The 22,264-nt window shown below is 37.4% G+C and overlaps 1 protein-coding gene across 7 annotated transcripts in view; it reads left to right on the forward strand.

Annotated features, from left to right (window-relative positions):
* RFX2 (regulatory factor X2) overlaps positions 1–22,264 on the forward strand; it is a 168,763-nt gene that overhangs the window by 69,522 nt on the left and 76,977 nt on the right. For all 7 annotated transcript variants that reach the window (XM_020971291.2, XM_078153973.1, XM_078153976.1 and 4 more), the window contains exon 2: positions 13,170–13,282. In XM_020971291.2, coding sequence (XP_020826950.1) covers positions 13,178–13,282 — 105 coding nt within the window. In that variant the 5' untranslated portion in view covers positions 13,170–13,177. The remainder of the gene's footprint in view (positions 1–13,169; positions 13,283–22,264) is intronic.

A 22,264-nucleotide genomic window follows, 5' to 3' on the forward strand; every position in this document is an offset into this window, starting at 1 on the left:
TAGAGTGGTTTCCTGGACCAGTGGTGTTCCTTGAGAGTTTTTCTGTTCCCAAAAAGAAATTTAAGGATGAAGAAATAGCTGTTGTTACAAAAATGATCAAGAGGGGTAGGAATTACTTGTTTCACTTGACATAATTTGAAATTCAAGACAGCTGGGATCAAGTGGGTTCTCTTGGACACTCTCACTCTTCTCCAATCCCATAGACATAGTCCAGGTCCTCATAACCACATGCTTAGTTACTGCAGTCTCTTTGCCTTTTCTCCAGATCTTACACAACGTGATTAGAATCTTAGAGCTCACAGTTCTTCAGATGTTAGTTGCATTATGAATGACGAACCGAACCCAGTACCTTTGTGGCTGCTAATAATAGAACCCCACCCCACCCCACCCAGGACTAATGTGAGGATAAAATGAGACTATATATAGAAAGTGCTTTGCAGACTTTGAAGTACTAGATAAATGTTAACTGTTAGAAGGGGATAGGGAAAATATATTCTTAAATGTTCTTCCAATCTTTCTCCAGTTTTAAGAAGGATCCAAAAGTAGAAAACAAAATTATTTGGAGTAGCTCTGGAATTATTATAAAGAATAACCATATTTTAGAATTTCAAGGATCTGAAATTTTGTTGGCGTGGTTACTCCTTCCATTGACTCAACTCTCAACCCCTTTATAATTTTGTAGATTGTCTTTGAGAGTTTCTGTAGATAACAAATTCATCACACCATGGCCAACCAGTGGATGAACATTTCCAGATTTAGCTAGGCTTATTCTTGAACTACATACATATAATCTATCACCTGGTCAATAGAAGAAGTCTTTCCAACTTGGTGTAGGACATGCTAGAGCTTGAACCTTGAGGTTATAGGCTGCAAGAACCCAGGTCATCCCTGCTCCATGATGAAACATTAGAGTAAGTCTTTAGTAGAGGATGATTATAATGTTTGTCAATGATTCTTCAAATAGTCAACATACATTTATTAAGTACCTACTATGTGCCAGGCAGCATGCTAAGCACTGTAGATTTAAAAAACAAAAAGAGGGAAAAATAGCATTCATGCCCCCAAGAAAACAATATGTAAATAACTATATAGATACAAGATATATGTGTATATATAATGTTAATGGAAGGCAATTGTAGAGGGAAGACACTAAGAAAGCCTTCTTGAAGAAGGTAATATTTGAGATGTCTTTTTAATAAAATATTTTATTTTTTCCAGTTACGTGTAAAAACAAATTTTAACATTTGTTTTTTAAAATTTTGAGTTCCAAATTCTCTCCTTCCCTTTTCTCTCCCTTCGTTGAGAAAACAAGCAATTTGATATAGATTATATATGTGCAGTCATGTAAAACATTTCCATATTAGTGATGTTGTGAAAGAAAACAAACAAAAAAATGAAACAAAAGAAGAAAAATAGTTTGCTTCAATCTGCAATCCGACTTCATCAGTTCTTTTTCTGGAGCTGGACAGCATTTGTCAACTTAAGTCCTTCAGAATTGTTGACTGGTTGGTTGTTGTCCTTTGTTCTCAAAGAGGACCAAAATTACATCACTATGTTAGAGTCAAATTACAGTGTGTCCCATTGATTGAAGATTAGAAAGAGTGGGGATGATAGAAGGGGCAATTTGTTAAAAAACAAAACCTGACAAGATGAGATCAGATTAAGGGTATGCAGAAGGATTTGCCTAATTGAAGAGAGGGACTACCTTTTCATGTGGAATGGGGTGAAAGAGGAGATGATGGAAAAGACATTTGAGTGTTATGAGTTGAGGAGGAAGAGAGGAGAATGAGCTCTTAGTGAATGGTCTCAATTTTTTCATTGAATTATGTGTGAGGCAGATTCTTCAACTGAAAGTGTATTGGAGAAAGGATCCTGTGGGAAGTTTGAGGAGAGATAAGAATCTTTAAAACAGCTGCTGTAGTCTGTGGGATAGTTAATTGATTAGGGAGGTGTAAAAGGTTTTACTTGCTGTGGTGAGGGTCCAGTTGAGATTATGTGATATAGTTTTGTAGTGGATCCAGTCGGCATGGTTTTCTGATTTCCTCCTCTTTGTTTAGCAGCACTTAAATTGGGTCTGAGAAGGCAGATGGTGGGAGTAATCCAAGGTTGGGGTTTGGCAAGATGTGACTGGTGATAGGATAATATTTTCATTGGTGAGGATACTACTGTTGCTGACATAGATTGACTTTCTGTGGCCAAAAAAAATTGTCAACCGCATTTTCAGTATTGTGGCGACGAGCCTCCCTCTTCTTTGCCAGGCTAGTTCTGAGGCAACAGACACAATCTGCCAGCAAACCTCTGCTTAAAGCCTTTTGGGATTAGGGGGATCTACCAGAGCTTGTGGACTCAGGAACCCAGGATTACTTCCATGCAGCAAGGAGACGTTCAAGTAGGACTTTAGTAGAGAATTACTATGAACGACTACTTTATAAATTAAACTAGTGTTCATAAGTGTCACTCTAGTTGAGTTCCAAGTTGTTCTTTTAAAAAATTTAGTCCTAAAAAAAAATTTAGTCCTACAGACTAATAGGGAGAAATTATTCTTTGGGGACATGAACTTTTTGTGCCATTAATGTACCACTGAATACCTGGGAAGTATGATTTAAATGTTATTCTGGTTGCCAAAAGAGTTCATTTGTCTCTCCAAAGTAAGCATTTATTTATCAGTAACTAAAGTGACTTGATACTCTTCTGGCTCTTACTAAAACTACTATCCAAGATGTTCAAATAGTTTGTAAATATTAATTCATACTGTGTAAGGTAGGTGATATTATCACTGCTTAACATATGGGGAAACAGGCAAAAAGGGGAAAAAGAAGATTTTTTAAGGTCAAAGTGAGTTAGTGGCTGAGTAAAGAATAGAGCCCAGAAATTATCCCCATCTTTTTCTGCATTTCCTTTCCTGTCATTACTAGTTACTTGGTTACCAGAATATTTGCATGTAAACAGAAGCTTCTTCCTTTTATATCCAGGCAGATTCATTCATTGATGCATTAATCTGGACTTGGCTACATTTCCCTTTTTAAATTCCCTATACATTCTCTTATAAACCAGAGCAGAGGTCTCCCTGTGTTTTAGTTTCCTCTGAAGCTCCTCCAAAAGGCCATTTGGATTTTATCTTTATTTTCTTAGGTAGAACCAAAATACACCTGAGTGTAGATATGAGCTGATTGAAAGTCAGTTCTGCAACTCCTCTTTTACATTTGTACATTTCCCTTGACCAATTTTGATGGTCAAACCTTTCTTTATTAGGCAAATAAAATCTGCTTGATTTAGAAACTACTTTTTTTTTTACATAAAAGGTTAAGAGGCTGATTCTGATAAGTTCATTGGGCAAAAGCTAGGGTTGGGTTTTTGCTGTTCTGTTGGACCCCACCCTTCTTCCTTAAATAGTCAGACTTCTGATGCCAGCCATATCCTTTTTATTTACCACTTGCAAATCAATGAATTTAAGGTCCCACTTGAATATTTCTCTCTTGTATAGGGGACAGGAGATAAAAAATTTGAGAAAGGAAAGTTTAGGAAGGAACCAACTCATATCTGTCTGAAATCAGCCAGTTAATTGATTGTGCCTGTGATGACATCTCTCCATGACACCTGTTGTGAGAGTGAGGGATGAGAAGGGAGAAGCAGGTAGACAAACAACAAGTATTTATTAAGCACTTACTCTCTGCCAGACACTTTGCTAAGCACTGGGGGTACAAATACAAGCTAAAAGAAAGTCAGTCTCTGCCCTCAAAGTGCTTACATCGTTTTGTGAAAATAAGGGGTTTTTTTGATACCTTCTGTTTCTTACATCATCATAGTTGTCCAAAGTGTTCTTCCTCCTTCCCCTTCCAGAGACCCATCTCATGTAACAAATTTCACTTTATTCACTTATTTATTTATTTATTTATTTATTTAATTATTTGTTTAATTATTTATTCATTCATTTATTTGTTTGTTCATTCATTCATTTATTTATTTGTGCATTCATTCATTCATTTATTTGCTTATTTATTTATTTATTTTTGGCTAGGCAGTGGGGTTAAGTGACTTGCCCAGAGTCACACAGCTAGTAAGTGTCAAGTGTCTGAGGTCACATTTGAACTCAAAGTCCTCCTTACTTCAGGGCCGGTACTCTATCCACTGTGCCACCTAGCTGCCCCACAAATTTTATTTTTTAGAGAGAGAAAAAGAAATCAGCACAACTGACCAATATATAGGAAAAAAATCTAAAAATGTGCAACATGTAACACCTGTGGACCTCCCATCTCCATAGAGGGGTGGGTTGGGGGATGTCTTCTTATGTCTCTTTCAGTGGAGTTCGACTTGATCTTTGTAATTTTGTTATATTTGCTTTTGATGTTTTGGTATGTAGGCGGTCTTTCCACTCACATTGTTGTTGCTGTTGTTGTGTACGTTGTTTTGTTGGCTCTGCTTGTTTCACTCTGCATCATTTCGTACAGATTTTTCCACATTTCTCTATGTTACATACGATTTCTTAACAGCACAGTAATATTCCATTACACTCATGTACCATATATTTTTTTTAGCCATTCTTCATTCAGGGAGCATCTGCTTTCTTTCAGATTCTTAGCAATCACATAAAGTGCAGCTATAAATATTTTGATGTATATGGGGACTTTTGTCTTATCAATGGCTTCTTTGTGGTACAAGCCTGGAATTGGAGTCTCAGGTTTAAAAGTTATGGGCATTTTAGTCATTGTATTTGCATGATTCCAAATTGTTTTCCCAATGGTTGTATCATTTCATAGCTCCACCAACAACGTATTAGTGTGACTATCCAACCCCTCCAACGTTGATTATTGCCTTTTTTTTTTTTGGTCATTTTTGCTAACTTGCAGAGCATTAAGTAAAACTTCAGGGTTATTTTAAGATTTGTATTTCTCATTATTAGTAATTTGGAGTATTTGTTCATATCCTTTGACCATTTATCTATTGGGGAATGACTATTAGACATATATATGTATATACACTCACACACATAAACACATGTATGTACATATGTATGTATTGTTTTTGTATCTTGGAAACCAAACCTTTAGGAGAGAAATTAGCTACAAATTTTTTTCCTTATTCAACCACTTCAGCCACTTCCCTTCTTATCTTAGGTATATTAATTTTATCTGTGCAGCAGCTTTTCAATTTTTAGCAATCAAAGTTATCTATGTTTTGTAATTGTCTCTATCTCTTTTTTTGTTTGTTAAGAATATATCTCCTACCCATAGTTGTGGGAAGAATAAGATTTGATTCTCTTCTAATTTCTTAATAGTTGTGATCTTTAATATTAAAGTCATGTATTCATTTAGAATGTATTGTGGAACATATTGTAAAATGTTGGTGTAAGCCTAATTCATGCTGGATTGCTTTCCAGTTTTCCCAGTAGTTTTTTTTTCCCCAAATGAAGAGTTTCTTCCTAAGTAATTTATCTTTTCCACTTTATCAAACATTGGCTTATTGAGTTCTGTTTTTTCTGTAATCTTCTGACCAGTTGTTTGACCCCACTTACTGTCTATGGGCTGAGAACTCTGGAAGAAGCCACAGCCACTGCCACTGCCGATTCATTCATTCCCAAGGCCTGCTCCTGGAGATCTGGAAACCACCACTGCAGCTAGTGATTCAGTAGCCCAAGACCTGCTCTGGGTTTGCTGGGGGCCTGGTCTGTGTTGGCAGGAACTGTGCTCCTCTCACCCTCGTGCAACAGACCTTTCCTGTCAACCTTCCAAGTTGTCTTGGCCTGGAAATTTGTTTCACTCAGTCTTTTTGTGGGTTTTGCTGCTCTAGAATTTGTTTAGAGTCATTTTTTAAAGGTATTTAGAGGGGTTTGAGGGAGAGCTCAGGTGATCCCTGCCTTTACTCTGCCTTCTCTGCTCCCTTTTAAATCAGATTAGCTAAAGGTTCATCATTTTTATCCATCTTTTCAAAGAACCAGCTTTTAGTTTTTATTATTTCTATGCTTTTGTTTCTAATTTATTTGTTCTCTAATTTTTAATATCTCTTTTGTGCTTATTTTAAATTTGGTTGTTTGCTGCCTTTCTAATTTTTTAAAATGCAAGTTCTGTTCTCTTTTTCTATTTTGTTAATGTATATTTGTAAGGACATGATTTTTCTTCTGAGGACTGCTTTAGCTACATACCAAAAATTTTGGTATACTGATTCATCATTACTCTTTTCTTTTACAAAGTCATTGTTTCTCTGATTTGTTCTTTGACTATCACATTGTTTAGGATTTCAGTGTTATGTCTCTACTCGGGCCTGTATTTTTTGTTTGTAGTCCCTGATCACTAAGGTCTATAAAGGATATATTAATTATTTTTTCCTATTTATATTTGTTTTCAATACCTCTCCACCCTGGTATATATATGGTCAGTGTTTGTAAAAGTTCCATGTGCTGCTGAGAAATATTTGTTTTCTTTTGCTGTCCCGTTTAGAAGATGCCATAATTCTTTTCATTCTAGTTTCTCTGGGAATTTGTTCGGTTCCACATTTTCTCTTTTGTTTACCTTTCTGTTAGAATTATCCAAAACTGAGAGAGGGAGATTGAAATTTCTTGTCACTATTGTGTTACTATCTATGTCTTCTTGTAGCTCAGATGTTTCTTTTATAAATTTGGATGCAAAGGCATTTGGAGCATGTAAGTTTATTGCTGATATTGGTTTGCTATTGATGGTTCCTTTCAGCTTAATATAGTTTCCTTGTTTATGCTTTTTTATTTTTTGAATGTTTGTTTTTGCTTTGTCACATAGCATGATTACAACTCCTATTTTTTTGATTCACTTGATCCATAATAAATTTTGTTCCATTCCCTCAGTTTTATTTTGTGTATATCTTTTATTGTGTACATGTTTCTTGTAAGCCACAAATTGTAGGGTTGCATTTTGTTTTGTTTTCTTATCCAATCTGTCACTCTTTCTTGTTTTATTGGATTGTTTAACCCATTCACATTTAAAGTGTTGAGAGTTAGGTTTTCATTTTTCCCCTATCCGCCTCTAATTTTTTTTTCCAAGTTAGGACTTTCCCCCCCCTTCCTTATGCTGTAAATGCAGTACTATGTTCCTTCAGTTATTTTACCTTAATCTTTATTAAGGTGTCTCTGTTCCCACTGGATCTCTTCCATGTACCCTTGATCCCTTCTTTAAATTTTTGCTTATTAGTTTTTGATTTTGCTTATTAATTCCTTTTTCTCTCTTGCTTTCATATGGTTATATAATTTTTCCCTCCTTTTTCCTCTCAGTCAAGTAGATTCCTCCTTCTTCTCCTTCCTCTACTCCCCTTCAGTGAGTCCTTTTCATTAGTTGTTTAAATTTCATTTTTTGTACCCCTTTCCAAAAATAATTTCTCTTAGTCTCTTATCTGTCCTCTCTGTCTGCTCTTGATCCTCATTCCCTGATTCATGTCCCCTCTAATCTGGTCTCTTTTTCTTTGCAATCCTAATGTAATCAAAATTTCCAAGATATCTATTCTAGGCTCTCTTCTCCAATGAGTTTCTACCACTCCCTTCTACAGATGGCCTCATGGCTTTCCTTTTTCCATTGTGCCTCACTCCCAGAACAATGCCAGTTTTTGTAGGTGTCAGAGAGGACTCTGCTAATGGTTACTATTTTCCTCCCACTTGCCTTAAAATCTCACCAGGTCCATGTTTTCCTAGTCGCCACAGGTACCAGTCGTCCTCTTGAATATATAAAATTTGAGAGTCTCCCGTAAACTCATTTCCCCAATTTCGAATGGAAACTGCCTTCTTGTTTCTCTTCCTTTTTCTCTGTATTCTATTCCACTGCCCTCTGCTGATGCAAAATGAAGAGGCTGCTTTGGACCTTAGCAATAGCCTCTGAACCTTGGCACTGCACACATGCTTCTCAATTAAACAGCCATACAGATATGTATGACAGAAACAGAGAACATTCTGTTTGGTGTGTGCCTGTCTTTATGGAGCATGCTTACTGTCAGGTACAGGTCTGTGCTGTGTAGGAGTTCAACCAGAATGACATAGGGAGGGTGCTAAGAAGGAAGGGCTATGGACCAGGGGGATTAGGGCAGGCTTTCTGGGGGTGGCAGTTCCTGGAGATAGGCTTTAAAGCAGGAATTCTTAACCTGGAGTCTGTGAACTTGTTTTTTTTTTTTTTTAAAAAGTTGGTAATTATATTTCAATATAATCAGTTTCCTTTGTATAATCCTATGTAGTTAAATTTAAACATTTAAAACATTAAACATTTAAAAACATTATTCTGAGAAGAAGTCCAGAGGCTTCACCAAACTGCCAAAGGAGTTTGGGGGTGTGGGTGGTAAGAATTCCTGCTTTAAAAGATGGGTAGGCATTCAATAGGGAAAAGCAGAGTCCATTTCAGGAACAGAAAACTGTATGAGCAAAGGCATACTCATGGGAAAGTGTGAGGAGTTTGAACTTTTCTCACTAGATAACAAGGGAGGTTTTGAAGAGTTTTAAACAGAGGAGAGATCACATATACATAAGAAAGGAAGATCATTTTGACAGTGGTGAGAAAGATGAGTTAGACGAGATAGAGTAAATGTGAGAAAATCTAGTTCTGCTGGGTCTTTGAGGAACAGCAACCAGCATTACCCAAATAGGATTCTAGGTATATGATGCTCTATTCTGTCAAAGGATAAAGAAAGAAGATGGTACAATTTTGTGTTTCGTTTTCTAGGCACTGCATTTGTTTCTCACATAGGTGCTTTAGAAGAAAACAAATTATATTATGGATATTCATTCAGTTAAGGAATATTTAGTTTAGCACAGTGCTTGGCACATAGTACATGCTTAAGAAAGGTGTTTTCATTCATTCAGCAAGATACATAAATAATTATAAGGTATAATAATACACAATAAATGCACTAGAAGGTTTGAAGGTAGGTGCTTCATGAGTTTGGAGGTAGGAGGTTGTTACCATTTTGGGGTAGGGCTATCAAGAAAAGATTCATGGATAAGGTGGCATTTGAAACATTATTGCTTCCAAAATGTTTATCTAGAGCTACTTTGTGATAAGGGCCAAAGCTTTACAATACTTTATAGTCTGGGAGGATTCAATCTTGGGCTTTCCTTAGCTGCTTGATTCTTGAATCCTGCCTAGAGTTGTGGGAAGGAGTAACTATTCTCTATCTCAGACTGAGGCTGCTGAACTTTCATTTCTTTATTCAGTTCATTCACCAGATGCTAATTCACTTGTGCCAGGTGCTGTGGGAGATACAAAATTTATCCTCTTAGAGGTCGTGGTCTGGTAGGAGGATAGGACACAAGGGGAAGAGAACTACATTATACTACAATATCCAATAGACATCCTCCAAGAAAAATAAAAGAAAGGGGAGAGGGGTTTACTCTGATAACAGTGGGTAAAAAAGCTGGATTCAAGACTTTCTTATAGAGTAGGGTTTGAATCTTACAGGTAGAAAGTCCATGGTTAAATAAAAATGGGATTGTGGGATGTCATAGTAACAATAGTTCACATTTATACTTCCCTATGTGAGTGTGGCCAAGTCATTTAACTTCTCAGAGCCTCAGTTTCCTCATCTGTAAAATGGGATAATAATACTTATGCTACCTACCTCGCAGGACTGTTATGAGTAAAATAGCTGTCAACCTTAAACTCCTATTAAATGCGAGTTTTATTCTTACAAGGAAGGCTTCAATGGAAGGGATACTGTTTGAGTTGGGATTTAAAGGATAAACAATCAGGGAACACACAATGAACAATGTGTCAGATGATGGGAACTCATTAACCTGGAAGCTCTTGGCCCTACTTTTTGTGCATGGCAAATCCTGAGGAAAGTGGTGGCAGCATAGTCCTTAAGTTTGTCTCCAGCACTTTGACCAGGCCGACTATGGACAAATAAAGCAAATGATTCCTGTGGGTAAAACTGATCTCAGCAGGTCAGTTCTCTGCTTCTGTCATTAGCATGTTGTGATTTTTCCTTCATTCTATCTTCCTTTCTCTTCCTTGGCTTCATTGTTTTCCTGTTGTAGCACTGTAACCAAATCCTCAGATGTGAGTAGCTGATAGTACAGTAAATTGTAAGCAAAAAGCCATATGATGACCACCTTCTAACAGGCCAATGAAGAAGGGAGATGAAAGAAAAGAAAAAAATCCAGAGGATAGCACACTGAGTTTCAGAAAATTCAACAGGTAGAAAGTCTGTGGTTAAGTAGAAAAGAATTTGGGAGATGTCCTAATACTTAATGGTAACTCACATTTATACATCCCCTTTCACCAAATGCTTTCCTCACCACATCCCTGTGAGGCAGGGAATGTAGGTAGTGTAATTCTCATTTTACAGATGAGAAACCTGGGACTTGGAGAAAAATTTCATTGACTTAACTCAAGGCCCCATTAGAACCAGGCTTCTGCAGCTGAGCGCAATTCCATTCTTGTTTCCTGTCTACTCTACTGCACAACACTGCCCTCCAGAGGTTCTGAGTGACTGGTGTTCAGGGGTCTTCTTAGTTATAGGTCAAATCAGTCCATCCAGTTAAGTATTCTAAAGCTCTGACAGTGACATCGGGGGGTGTGTATAACTTTTAACATCAGTAAATATTGAGATTTACCCCTTTTCTCCTGTAATCATGACAAATACGTATATACATATTTAAAAACTTTGTCATCATTTGTTATCAAAAATGTCATGTGGTCTTCTCCCCACTCCCCCCCCAGCCAATTTTATAATATTCTCTTCTTCCTGAAGGTACATATACAGACAGCTAGCAGATTCCCATTTCTGTATACTAGTAAAGCCAAAAGTTTTAAAATAAGATTGTAAAACTTATAGGTTAAGATTATTAAATAGTAAAATAGCTGCTAAGGGCGTGAAGGCAGAGGTGGGGTTTTGTTGGGGTTTTTTTTTTGTATTTTAAATTAAGTCCTTACAGCACAGTAATGTTCTATTACATTCATGTGCCACAATTTATTTAGCCAATCCCCAATCAGTGGATATGTACTATGTTTCTGATTCTTAGCTGTCACATAAAGTGCAGCTATAAATATTTTGTTATATATGGGGATTTTCTTCTTACCAATGGTTTCCTTATGGTACAAACCCAATATTGGAGTCTCTAGTTCAAAAAATATGGTCATTTTAGTCACTTTATTTACATAATTTAAAATTGCTTTCCAAAATGGTTGTACTATTCCCAGCTCCTCCAAAAATGCAGTTGTGTGTCTATCATTTCACAACTCCTCCAGCAGTGACTGTTGCCATTTTTGGGTTATTTTTTGCCAATTTGCATGTATGAGGTGAACTAGTGACTTCTTTAGGCAACTTCAACTCTTTCTTTGCTTTTAGGAAAGACTGTAAGGAACAGAAAATTCTTCAGAATACTTAAGCAGATGAGTTGCATATTTGCAAATAAAGGCAGCTTAAAGATTCTGTAGTATTTAGATAGACCAAAACTGGTCTCTTCTATTTTGTGCTGATGTTATTGCATTAGCTTATAAAGTAGATTTCTTTTTGAAATACATATTAGAAAGTTCTATATGTCAAACATAAAAGAGATACAATACTTTGGCATTCTTTTAAAGAAAGAAGATGAGTATATGAACAGAAGAAGGCATTACTACTCCCTTTGTAATCAACTACACATGTTTGAGTCCTTGGGGGAAGAAGTATGAAAATGACAATCTGTTAGTAAGTATTTCAAGGGCAGATAGTAGAAAGGAGATAAAGCATGTACATGAATAATCCTAATACCAGGTAGAATGTGATAGGGACAAAAGAAAGGCAGAGATAAAATGCTCTCAGAAAATTTGAAATGAGAGAGATCGTTAAACTTTGGGGTAGGGGATGGGGATCAGGCAAATCTTTGTGGAGGAAGGCCATATATGTTCTGAGCCTTGAAGGAGAAGGATTTCAATAGATAATGATGGGGAGGGTGTGCATTCCAGGCTTGGGAGATTGTCTACACCAATGCACAGAGATAGAAGGATGATATCAGGGAATAAATCACTTAAATTGGCTTGAAGATACAGGGAATAATGTGAAATAAATCTGGAAAGGCAATATTTCACTACTGTGATTATCATTCTGTAGTAGTACAATCTTACTGTGTTTGATATCCTATTGTTGAGGAAGCTTAGTATGGTGGAAAGATCACTGGGTTTAGAGTCAAAGGGACCTTGGTTTGATTCCCAGCTCTACTACATACTGTTGTTACACTGGGCAAATCACTTCATCTCCCTGGGCTTCCTTTCTTTAGCTGTAAAATGAAGGAGTTAGATTAGATATGACCTCTGATTCCTCTTCAGATTCTAAATCTATGATTTTATTTATCTCCTTTTTTCCACTTTTGGGGCTGGCTTATGCTTTTGTCTGATTATGTTTATATTCCCGGTACTACTATTAAGATGTCTTCTGGTTTTGGTTAGAATTGTCTGGGTGACCTATGAAGATTCCTTCTTACTCTGTGAGAAAGGTTCTGTTTCATAGGCATCCCAAGTCACAGGTTCATCCCCTTTTCTCAGTGGAAAACAATCCAAAAAAGCTTTTTACTTGTGTAAATAACTAGACAGTCAGTAGGCAGCTCTGTGACATAATGGATAGAGGCTTGAACTAGGAGTCAGGGCAACCTGAGTTCAAATGCTGCATCAAATATTTACTTACAAGTATGATTCTGGGCAAGTCATTTAACTTCTGTCAGCTTCAGTTTTCTCATCTGTAAAGTGGGGATAATAATAATACCTCAACAATTGTGAGGATCAAATGAGATAATATTTATTATGTTCTTTGCAAACCTTAAGGCACTATATCAATGCTATTTTATTAATATTATTATCATCATTAATGCTTTGAAAGTAGTTGAACTCAGTCTGAAAAAGAGGGAGACAGTTATTCTTGGCCCTCAAGTGTAATTGCCATCCTATTGAGGAATAACTGCAGTTGTGCTATGACACAGTAGTTTCCCAGTGCTTTTTTTATTTTATATTTAGAAACACATTCTCTGTTCCCTCCTCCCCTTTCTCTTTCTATGGAACAATTGTGCAACCTTTTTTCTTGCTGGCACAGTAACAGCAGGATTTCTGTATTTAGTCTTTGGAATAATAACTCCTCTTTGTGGTTGGTACCCTTCTAACTTTGTGCTTCTAATAATTTTCTTCTTTAGGCTTTCTGACTAAAATCTGAAATATTTTCTCACTCAACTCTGATGTCTCTTTTCCTTTCTTTAGAACTGAGCATGCAGAATCCAGAGGGCGGATCAGAATCAGCGACCTCCGTGGCATTACGTGCATCGGCGTCTGCTCAGGCCCCAGTCGTTCAGCCTGTGGCAGCCTCCCAGCAGGTGACATAACCACTTCTGTGTTCAGCTTCAAAAGTGAAACCACAGTTGATTTGGGCTCATTTGTTTTTATTCTTTAAGTACTTAAAATTTTTGAACAATAGAAAAAGTGTCTAAATTTTTCTAAATTGACTTATTCTTGTTCTGTATATATATAGGCCATTATTTCCCCCTCCTCATCCCCTCCAAATCTAGTTTACACAAAGAGTGCTTTTAGCAAGAGAATGCAAACGAAAGTTGACATGAAGAGAACAACTATGAAAAGAATGAATAAAACTTTCATTTGAAAAAAAAGTTATGTAAAGAGTTTCAGAGTAAATCTATTTTATCAGTCAGTCAGTAAACATTTATTAAGAGCCTGGGTAATGTGCTTAAACCTGGGGCCACTTAGATAGGTCAGAGATAATCCCTTCCCTCTAGGAGCTCATAGTCTGTGGAAGAGATAGCATGCAAGTAACGACATACAAACAAGACCTATACAGGATAAATAGGAGGTAATCAACAGAAGGAAGGCGTCAGTATTAAGGAAGATTGAGAACAGCTTTGTGTAGAAGGTGAAATTTCAGCAGGGATTTGAAGGAAGCCAAGAAGCAGAGATGAGGAAGGAAAACATTCCAGGCACAGGGAACAGCCAGTGTAAATTTTACATAATTATTCTTCACTATAAACATACACATTTTTCCTTCAGAAGAGATATTATTTTAAAGAGTCACCTTATAATATTTAGGACAGTGCATTGGTTTAAATCATTGAAATAACTATAATTTTGTTTTCATTTTACTATATTACCTTACTCTGCAATTATTTGATTATTAGGATAAAAAGAGGAAATAAAAAATGAACCGCTTTAGAAGTGATTTTCCAGAAGCTGAATTATAAGAACAATTCAGCCTCCTTTGTTATTTTTATGCTTTTCATTCAGTTACAAATAGAACAAAATCTTTAGAAATTGTTAGTCTAAAATTGAAAATGACAAAATTGGGAAGGAAGTTTGATGGGAGAAATTCAAATTAGGAACCACTTTGAGATTGTGGCAAAAATTAAAATTAGACTTGTTTTACATCAGGCCTGCACAACATATGGCCTGTGGGCCACTTGCAGTCCACTTGTAGGGTGGGCACTGCACACGCTTCTATTTGTCATGTGACCCCCCCAGCAACCAACCATCGTCAATTTGTCTCTAGGGTGACCTATCTGTGGCCTGAAGAAGTTCAGCCTATTTTTATTTTGGCCCCTACCTACCACTAAGTTGTGCAGGTCTGTTTTACATAAATTGAGTCATTTAGGAATGTAAGGTGGTGAATTGGGATTCTATGACAACAGGAGCTCAGGTAGGGAAAGATTGGGCATACTCTTCAAGTGATGTAGCAGGGTTAGTTACCCAAACTTGTTGTGCTGTGTATGTAAAAGGGAGCTGCTGTTTAGCTGTTTTCAGTCAAGTCTGACTCTTCATTGCCCCTTTTTTGGGTTTTCTTGGCAAAGAAACTAGAGTGGTTTGCCATTTCCATCTTCAGCTCACTTTACAGATGAGGAAACTGAGGCAGGGTTAAGTGACTTGCCCAGGGTCACAGAGCTAGTGTCTGAGGTCAGATTTGAACTCAGGCCTTCCTGACTTTGGGCCTGGCACTCTATCCACTGTGCCACCTAGCTGCCCAACAGCAACAGGGAAGGATCAGACATACTCTTTTGGTGACATGGGAGGGTCAATTACTTAAGCTTGTTGTGTTGTATGTGAGAAAAGGAGATAAGACCTTAAAAATATAAGACATGCCAAATTTAAAATGTGTTCATGCATTTCTGCTTTTAATTTCTTTTACGTATGAGGCATTAACTTATTTTGAGTATGGGCAGGCATTTCACTATAACCGTAAGTTGCAGAAAAGATACAGACCTGCATTGGTAGAGGGAGTCTATTCACCCCAGAGTTCCCTATATCATTGGACTCATAAGTCTAGCTCCTTTCCCTTTTCTTATAGGGAGCCAAATATTTGAGGAGCTGTCATGTGGGAGAGATTAGATTTTTTTTCTCCTAACACAGAACTAGGAATAAATAAAATAAATGAAGGCAAAGAGGCAAATTTAAGTTTAATGTAAGGATAAACTTCCTGGCAAATGAGCTGTCTAATAGCTGCCTCTCTGTGTGGCAGCAGCAACCCCTTCCCTGGAGCCTTCTGGTCTCAATGGTCACTGGAGTGCATTGTAGAGGGGCTTCTTACACAAGGAGGATACTGTCCTAGATAACCCTAACACCTCCAACTCTGAGGTTCAACGACTTCATAAAAAGACGGCTATATTTTCAGAAAACGTAGGTTCTAGACTTGGGCTAGCTGGTGGCACAGGGGATAGAGTGCTGGGCCTGGAATCAGGAAGACTTGAGTTTAAATCTGGACTCAGACACTTATTAGTTATATGAGCCTGGACAAATCTCAAGTCTGTGTTCACCTCGGCTTCCTCAAATGTGAAGTGGAGATAATAACAGCACTTACCTTACAGTGTTGTTTGCTGTGAGGATCAAATGAGGTAATATTTGTTAAAAAAAAAAAAACACAGCCTAGTACCTGGCACACAGTAGGTGCAATATAAATGCTTAGTCTCTTCCCTTCCCTCCTAGTGTGAGCTTTATCACTATACAAGTTTTGTGATCTTGTGCAAGTTATTTCAGCCTTTTAGGCCTTTCTCAAACTGAGAAGATTAGATAAATTGATCTCTAAGGTCCTTTCCAGCCACACAGTTCTATATCAGTTGTACTGCCCTGTAGATCAGAGGTGTCAAACTCAGGGCGCACAGGCTCATAAACCTCCTAAGTATGGCCCAAGTCATATTAAAATATAATTGAGAAACATTTGACAAAATAAATAAAAATACAATACAAACATAGATGGTTGTCTAAGTCAGTATGCAGCAGCAGGGCTTCAGTTCTATTTGAGTTTGACACCATTGCTTTAGAATATAGTAATGTCAGTTCCTTGCCTTGTCTTAGTGGAGGGGCTTGCATAGCTCAATGAAACAATGAGCTATGCTGTGCAGGGTTACCCAAGATGGACAGGTCATAGAGGAGAGTTCTGACAAAAGGTGATCCACTAGAGAAGGAAATAGCAGACCACTGTAATATCTTTGCCAATAAAACCCCATGGACAGTACTAAAATGATAAAAGAAATGACATCAGAATATGAACCCCTCAGGTTGGAAGGTGTCACTATGCTTCTGGGGAAGAGTGGAGGACAGCTACAAGTAGCTCCAGTACTAATGGGGTGGCTGGGTCAAAGCCAAAAGTAAGCTCAGTTGTGGATGTGTCTGGTGACGAAAGTAAAGCCCAGTACTATAAAGATCAATATTGCATAGGAACCTAACATGTAAGATCTATGAGCCAGCGTAAGCTGGATTTAGTCAAATAGGAGGTAGAAAGATTGAACATTGACATTGGGTGTCAGTGAATTTAATTGAATGGGAATGGTGAATTTAATTCAGGTGATCATTGCATATACTATGGGCAAGAATTCCTTAAAAGAAATGGAGTAGCCCTCATAGTTAATAGAAGGGTGAGAAAAGCAGTACTGAGATATTATCTCAAAAATGACAGAATTATATATCTGTTCGGATCCAAGATAAACCATTCAACATCACAGTAATACAAGTCTGTGGTCTAACCATTGATGCTGAAGAGGCCAAAGTTGATCAGTTCTATGAAGACCTACAACAAACTGTAGAAATAACACCAAAAAAAAAAATTCATTAGGGGGGGATTGGAATGCTAATGCAGGAAATCAAAAGATAATTAAAATAACAGGCAAGTTTGGCCTTGGAGTACAAAATGAAGCAAAGCAGAGACTAATAGAATTTTGTCAAGATAACTTGCTTTTTTTTCAACAACCCAAAAGGCAACTCTACACATGGATATTACCAGATGGTCAGTATCAAAATCATATTGATTATATTTTTTTGCAGCCAAAGATTAAAACAAAGACTTGGATTGTGGCTCAGATTATGAGTTTCTTATTGCTAAATTCTGACTTAAATTGAAGAAATTGTATAGGTATGACTTAAATATCATCCCTTATGAATATGAAGTGGAAGTGATGAATAGATTTGAGGGATTAGATCTGCCTGAAGAACCATAGACAGAGGGTCACAATATTCTACAGGAAGCAGCAACAAAAAACATTCCAAAGAAAAGAGCAAGGAAGCAAAATGATAGCCTGATTTGGCTTTGCAAATAAAAGAAGGAAAATGAAAGGTAAAGGAGAAAGGGAAAGATGTGTCCAACTGAATGCAGAATTCCAGAGAATAGAAAGGAGAGATAAGGTTTTCTTAAATGAGCAATGCAAAGAAATAGAAGAAAACAATACAATGGGAAAGACAAATCTCTTAAAGAAATTTAGACATATCAAGGGAATGTTTCATGCAAAAATGGACATGATAAAAGACAAAGATGGTAGGGATTTAACAGAAGCAGAAGAGATTAAGAAGAGGTGGAAGGAATACACCAAAGAACTATATAAGAAGGGATAGAATTCCAGCTGAGCTATTTAAAATCTTAAAAGATAATGCTGTTAAATTGCTGCACTCAATATGCCAGCAAATTTGGAAAACTCAACAGTGGCCGATGGATTGGAAAAGATCAGTGTACATCCCAATCCTAAAGAAGGGCAATGCCAAAGAATATTCAAGTTACCAAACAATTGTGCTCATTTCACATGCCAGCAAAGTTATGCTTATGATTCTGCAGGCTAGGCTGTGAACCAAAAATTACCGAAAGTGCAGGCTGGTTTTTGAAGATGCAGGTCCTCATGCCCTCATGTGTGGACCATCACAATAACCTTCTGGTTGGTCTCCCTGCCTCAAGGTTCTCCTTGTTCCAGTTTATCTTCTACTCAGCTACCAAATTTATCTTTCCAACTTTCAGGTCCATACTTGTCACTCTCTTTCCTTTTTTCTTCCTTCCTTCCTTCCTTCCTTCCTTCCTTCCTTCCTTCCTTCCTTCCTTCCTTCCTTTCTTTCTTTCCTTGCCCAGGGTCACATAGCTAGTAAGTATCTGAGGCAGGATTTGAACTCAGATCCTTCTGACTCCAGGGTCAGTACTCTATCCACTGTACCACCTACCTGCCCTCACTCCTCTTTTTGAGGTCAAGGAGGAGGTAGCGGCAGGAGGCATCTCAGTGATATGAGGTGGGGAACAAGGAGGAAGAAGGAACCCTCTGCCAATAGCCTCAACTTAATCAATGAAATATGAGGCAAGTTTCCCAGGCTGGTGTAATCAAAAGATCACTGGGTTCGGAGTTCAACGACTCATGTTTAATTCCTGTTTCTTCCACTTTCTAGCTGTGCGACTTGGATGGCAATTCACCTCTCAGCTTCTGTTTCCTCATCCATAAAATGAAAGGTGTTGGACAGAATGATTTCTGCAGGCCTCTCTAGTTCTAAGTCTGATTCTGTGGGATGGTGTCTTGCTTAGTCCTTCACTATGTTCTCCTGTTGTATAATCTCCTTTCATTTACTCTTTAGCTCAATTGCCTTTTGGCTGATCTTTTATTTTGCTGCCAGGGCCATCTGTTTTACTTGTGATTATAGGTCATGTTGCTTCCCAAGGCAGCCCATTACACTCCTGAGTAAGTCATTTTTAAGACCCTGTAGTGCCTTCTCCACCACAGAACATGACCAATATTCCCATTCTCTCTTTTATTGCCATTTATCAGGATGCCAAAACTACATTACTTCTCTCACAACCTCTCCCTTACACCCCAACTCCTCTTCCCAGTGTTGACTCCTTAAGTATAAATTATGTTATCCTTTTTCCATGGCTATATCTTTTTCATAGTCTCTTCCTTCCATCATTCAAAATAATCCCTGAAATCTTATTTTCTCAATTAACTAGAAGTGAGGTGCATTGTATTATATTTATTTTTTCTTCTGTCTTACATAAGGTTCCCAAAATGAGCAATACTGCCCCATGGGGGGGGTGCTGGAATGATTGATGGGGGGGCAGTAGTAGCCTGGGATGCAGTTGGAGGGCATTGAATAAAAATAAGGGGCAGTGGAAGCACAAGAAGAGAAGAAAATTTTGAAAAAACTATTCGTACATGTTTCATCTGTTGTGTAACAGAATTAAAGTTATAGTGATGTAGTATTATTTTCCAAATAAACACACAAAATGCAAGTTATAACTGATCATTGGTCAAGTCCACCAACAGGTCTTAATGAGCAAGTGTTGGCAGGCAAGTGTGTCAGGCATTGTTGGGAAGTCTAGCATGCATCAGCAGGAATATATGCATATAATGACTTGTTTATAATATGATACTATATGGTGACATGATGCAATATTGCACCATCAAAATTTCAATGCAGGAAAAAATCCACAAATTTACAATAAATTATTAAATTTAAGATATGTCATTTTAAAAAAATTAACTTTTTTGGAAAAATATAAATAAAAAAAACCATTAAAGGGTTAAATAAAGTAGATTTCCAGAAGGGTGCTGAGTATTTTTTTTTAATGGAGTGGTAGGATAAATAAGTTTGGGAACCTTTGATCTAGGCAATAAGTCTGCGACACTTATAACATTCTAGATCAGACTCAGCAGTAAAACTCCCAAGTTGGGTCTGGACCAGATTATAATGTAATTGGGAAATGTTTAACAAAATAAATAAAAATACATTAAAACACAGATAATGTTAATTTGTGGTTTTCTAAGTCAATATGCAGCCTGCAGGGGGTTTCCATTTGAGTCTGATACCACCACTGCTCTAGGCTTAGCATAGGGCTCTGTACACAGTGCATATAGTTAATAATTCAATTAAAGTTACTGACTAATTTTCCTGTAGGGGAAATCCCTATTTGCTTATGCAGTTCCCATGATTCATTCTCCATTTGTCTGATTGTTTGTATGTTATGTAAATATTAATGTATTTAAATTTCTCCACATCAGTATTAATTATCTTAGGCTCCAAAATCTTATAAGGCATGTACTATGTCAATTTAAACTGCATTTTGTGATAGTTTTATCTTTTTTTCTTTTACTTGCCCATCTGTCCTTCCTTCCTTTAATTCATTCAACAATTACTTATTAATGTGCAAAGTACTTTTTGTGTGCTAGATGTAAGGCAACTTTATGGAGTTTATAATCTAATATGAAAGAACACACACAAATATATCATATAATATAGTGAATAAAAAATAATCACAAACTATATGTGTGTGTACATTCACACATAATATACACTTGTGTATGTGTATATACACATTTGTGTATGTATATGTACACATTTGTGTACATATACATACATACACACGTGTAGGAACCAGATTGTGAAGGGCTTTGAAACAAAGCCAAACAGAAGATTTTGTATTTGATCCTAGAAGTGACAGGGAGCCACTGGTGTTTATTGAATAGGGGAATGACAGTGTTCAGACCTGCTATTTAGGAAGAACAGTTTGTCAGCTGAGTAGAAGATAGACTGCAGTGGGGAGATTCTTGAGGCAGTGAGACCAACCAGAAAGCTGTTGTAATTGTCCATATGTGAAGGCACGAGGGCCTGCACCAGGGTAGTGTTAGTATCAGAGGAAAGAAGGGGGTATTTAGAGAGATGTTAGGAAGATCATGCAAGGTTAGAAGAAAGAAAAATCATTCCTAATTGGAATAATAAAGGAATACTTTATGGAGAGATGGGGTTTGAGCTGATCTTGAAGACCAGAAGTAGTATTTTAAAAGCCAGAGATTAGGGAGAAGTCCTTGACTCAAGCTCTCTCTCCACTTTAATCCATCTTCTACATCTTTGTTGTTGTTCAGTCATTTCAATCATAGCCACCTCTTTGTGATCCCATTTAGGGTTTTCTTGGCAAAATATTGGAGTAGTTTGCCATTTCCTTCTCCAGCTCATTTTACAGATGAGGAAACTGAGGCAAACAGGCTTAGGTTATTTGCCCAGGGTCACACAGCTAGTAAGGGTCTGAGGCCACATTTGAACTCACAAAGATGAGTCTTCCTAACTCCAGACCTAGTACTTTATCCACTTCACCACCTTGCTGCCCCCATCTTCAACATAGCTGCCAAAGTAATTTTCTTAAGGTATAACTTTCTTAAGTATAAGCATGTCACTCTCCTTAGTAAACTTCAGTAACTCCCTCTTACCTCTAGGATCCAACGTAAACTCTTCTGGCATTTTAAGTCCTTCACAACTTCACAAAATGACAGAATTTGAGAGTTGGAAGAGAGATCAGCAGCTGTCTAGTCCAACCTCTACATAAAAAGAATCTCCATTATTCCATGTCCAAAAAGTTCAGTCTCAGCTTGAAGACCTTCAGAAGGACTAAGCCCCAACCTACCTTTCCAGCCACAAATTATAATCCTTCATGGACGTAGGGTCAAGCCCAATTGCCCTTCTTCCTCAGCCATGCCACTACATCTCTGGTCTTTTGACTTTTCACTATCTGTCCCCCATACCTGAAACGGGCTCTTTTCTATATGTCTAGTTTGCTTCAAGACTCAGCTCAAGTGTTCCCTTCTGTGTGAAGCTATTGCTGATCCCTACAACTGCTCATGTCTGGCCTTCCTCCAGATTACCTTGTATTTATGCGTATGTGTTATCTCCCTCGATAAGAATGTAAGCTCCTTGAGGGCAGAAACTATTTCACTTCTGTCTTTGTATCCCCAGTACCCCTAGTATCTAGTACAGTCCCTATCACATAGTTGGTGTTTGAAAAATGCTTGTTGATTCCAGGCTTAGGAAATGACATTAACAAAGACATAGGATGTGAAAACAGTCCATTTTGGCTGGAACATAGTGTTATATGGAAGGGAGTAGTAGGAAATAATTCCAGAAGGATATGAAAATCAGGATAAAGTAAAGAGTTTGAACTCTGTTCATCAGGGAATGGGAATTCAGTAGGGAACCACTGAGGATTTTGAGCTAAAAAGGAACATAGCCAAAGCAACTCTAAACTATAGGGCAACTGTGAAGAACATTTGTTTGACAGCAGTACAGAGACT

Source organism: Phascolarctos cinereus, unplaced genomic scaffold (genome assembly GCF_003287225.1).
Source record: "Phascolarctos cinereus isolate Bilbo 61053 unplaced genomic scaffold, phaCin_HiC Scaffold_4;HRSCAF=312, whole genome shotgun sequence".
NCBI lineage: Eukaryota > Metazoa > Chordata > Mammalia > Diprotodontia > Phascolarctidae > Phascolarctos > Phascolarctos cinereus.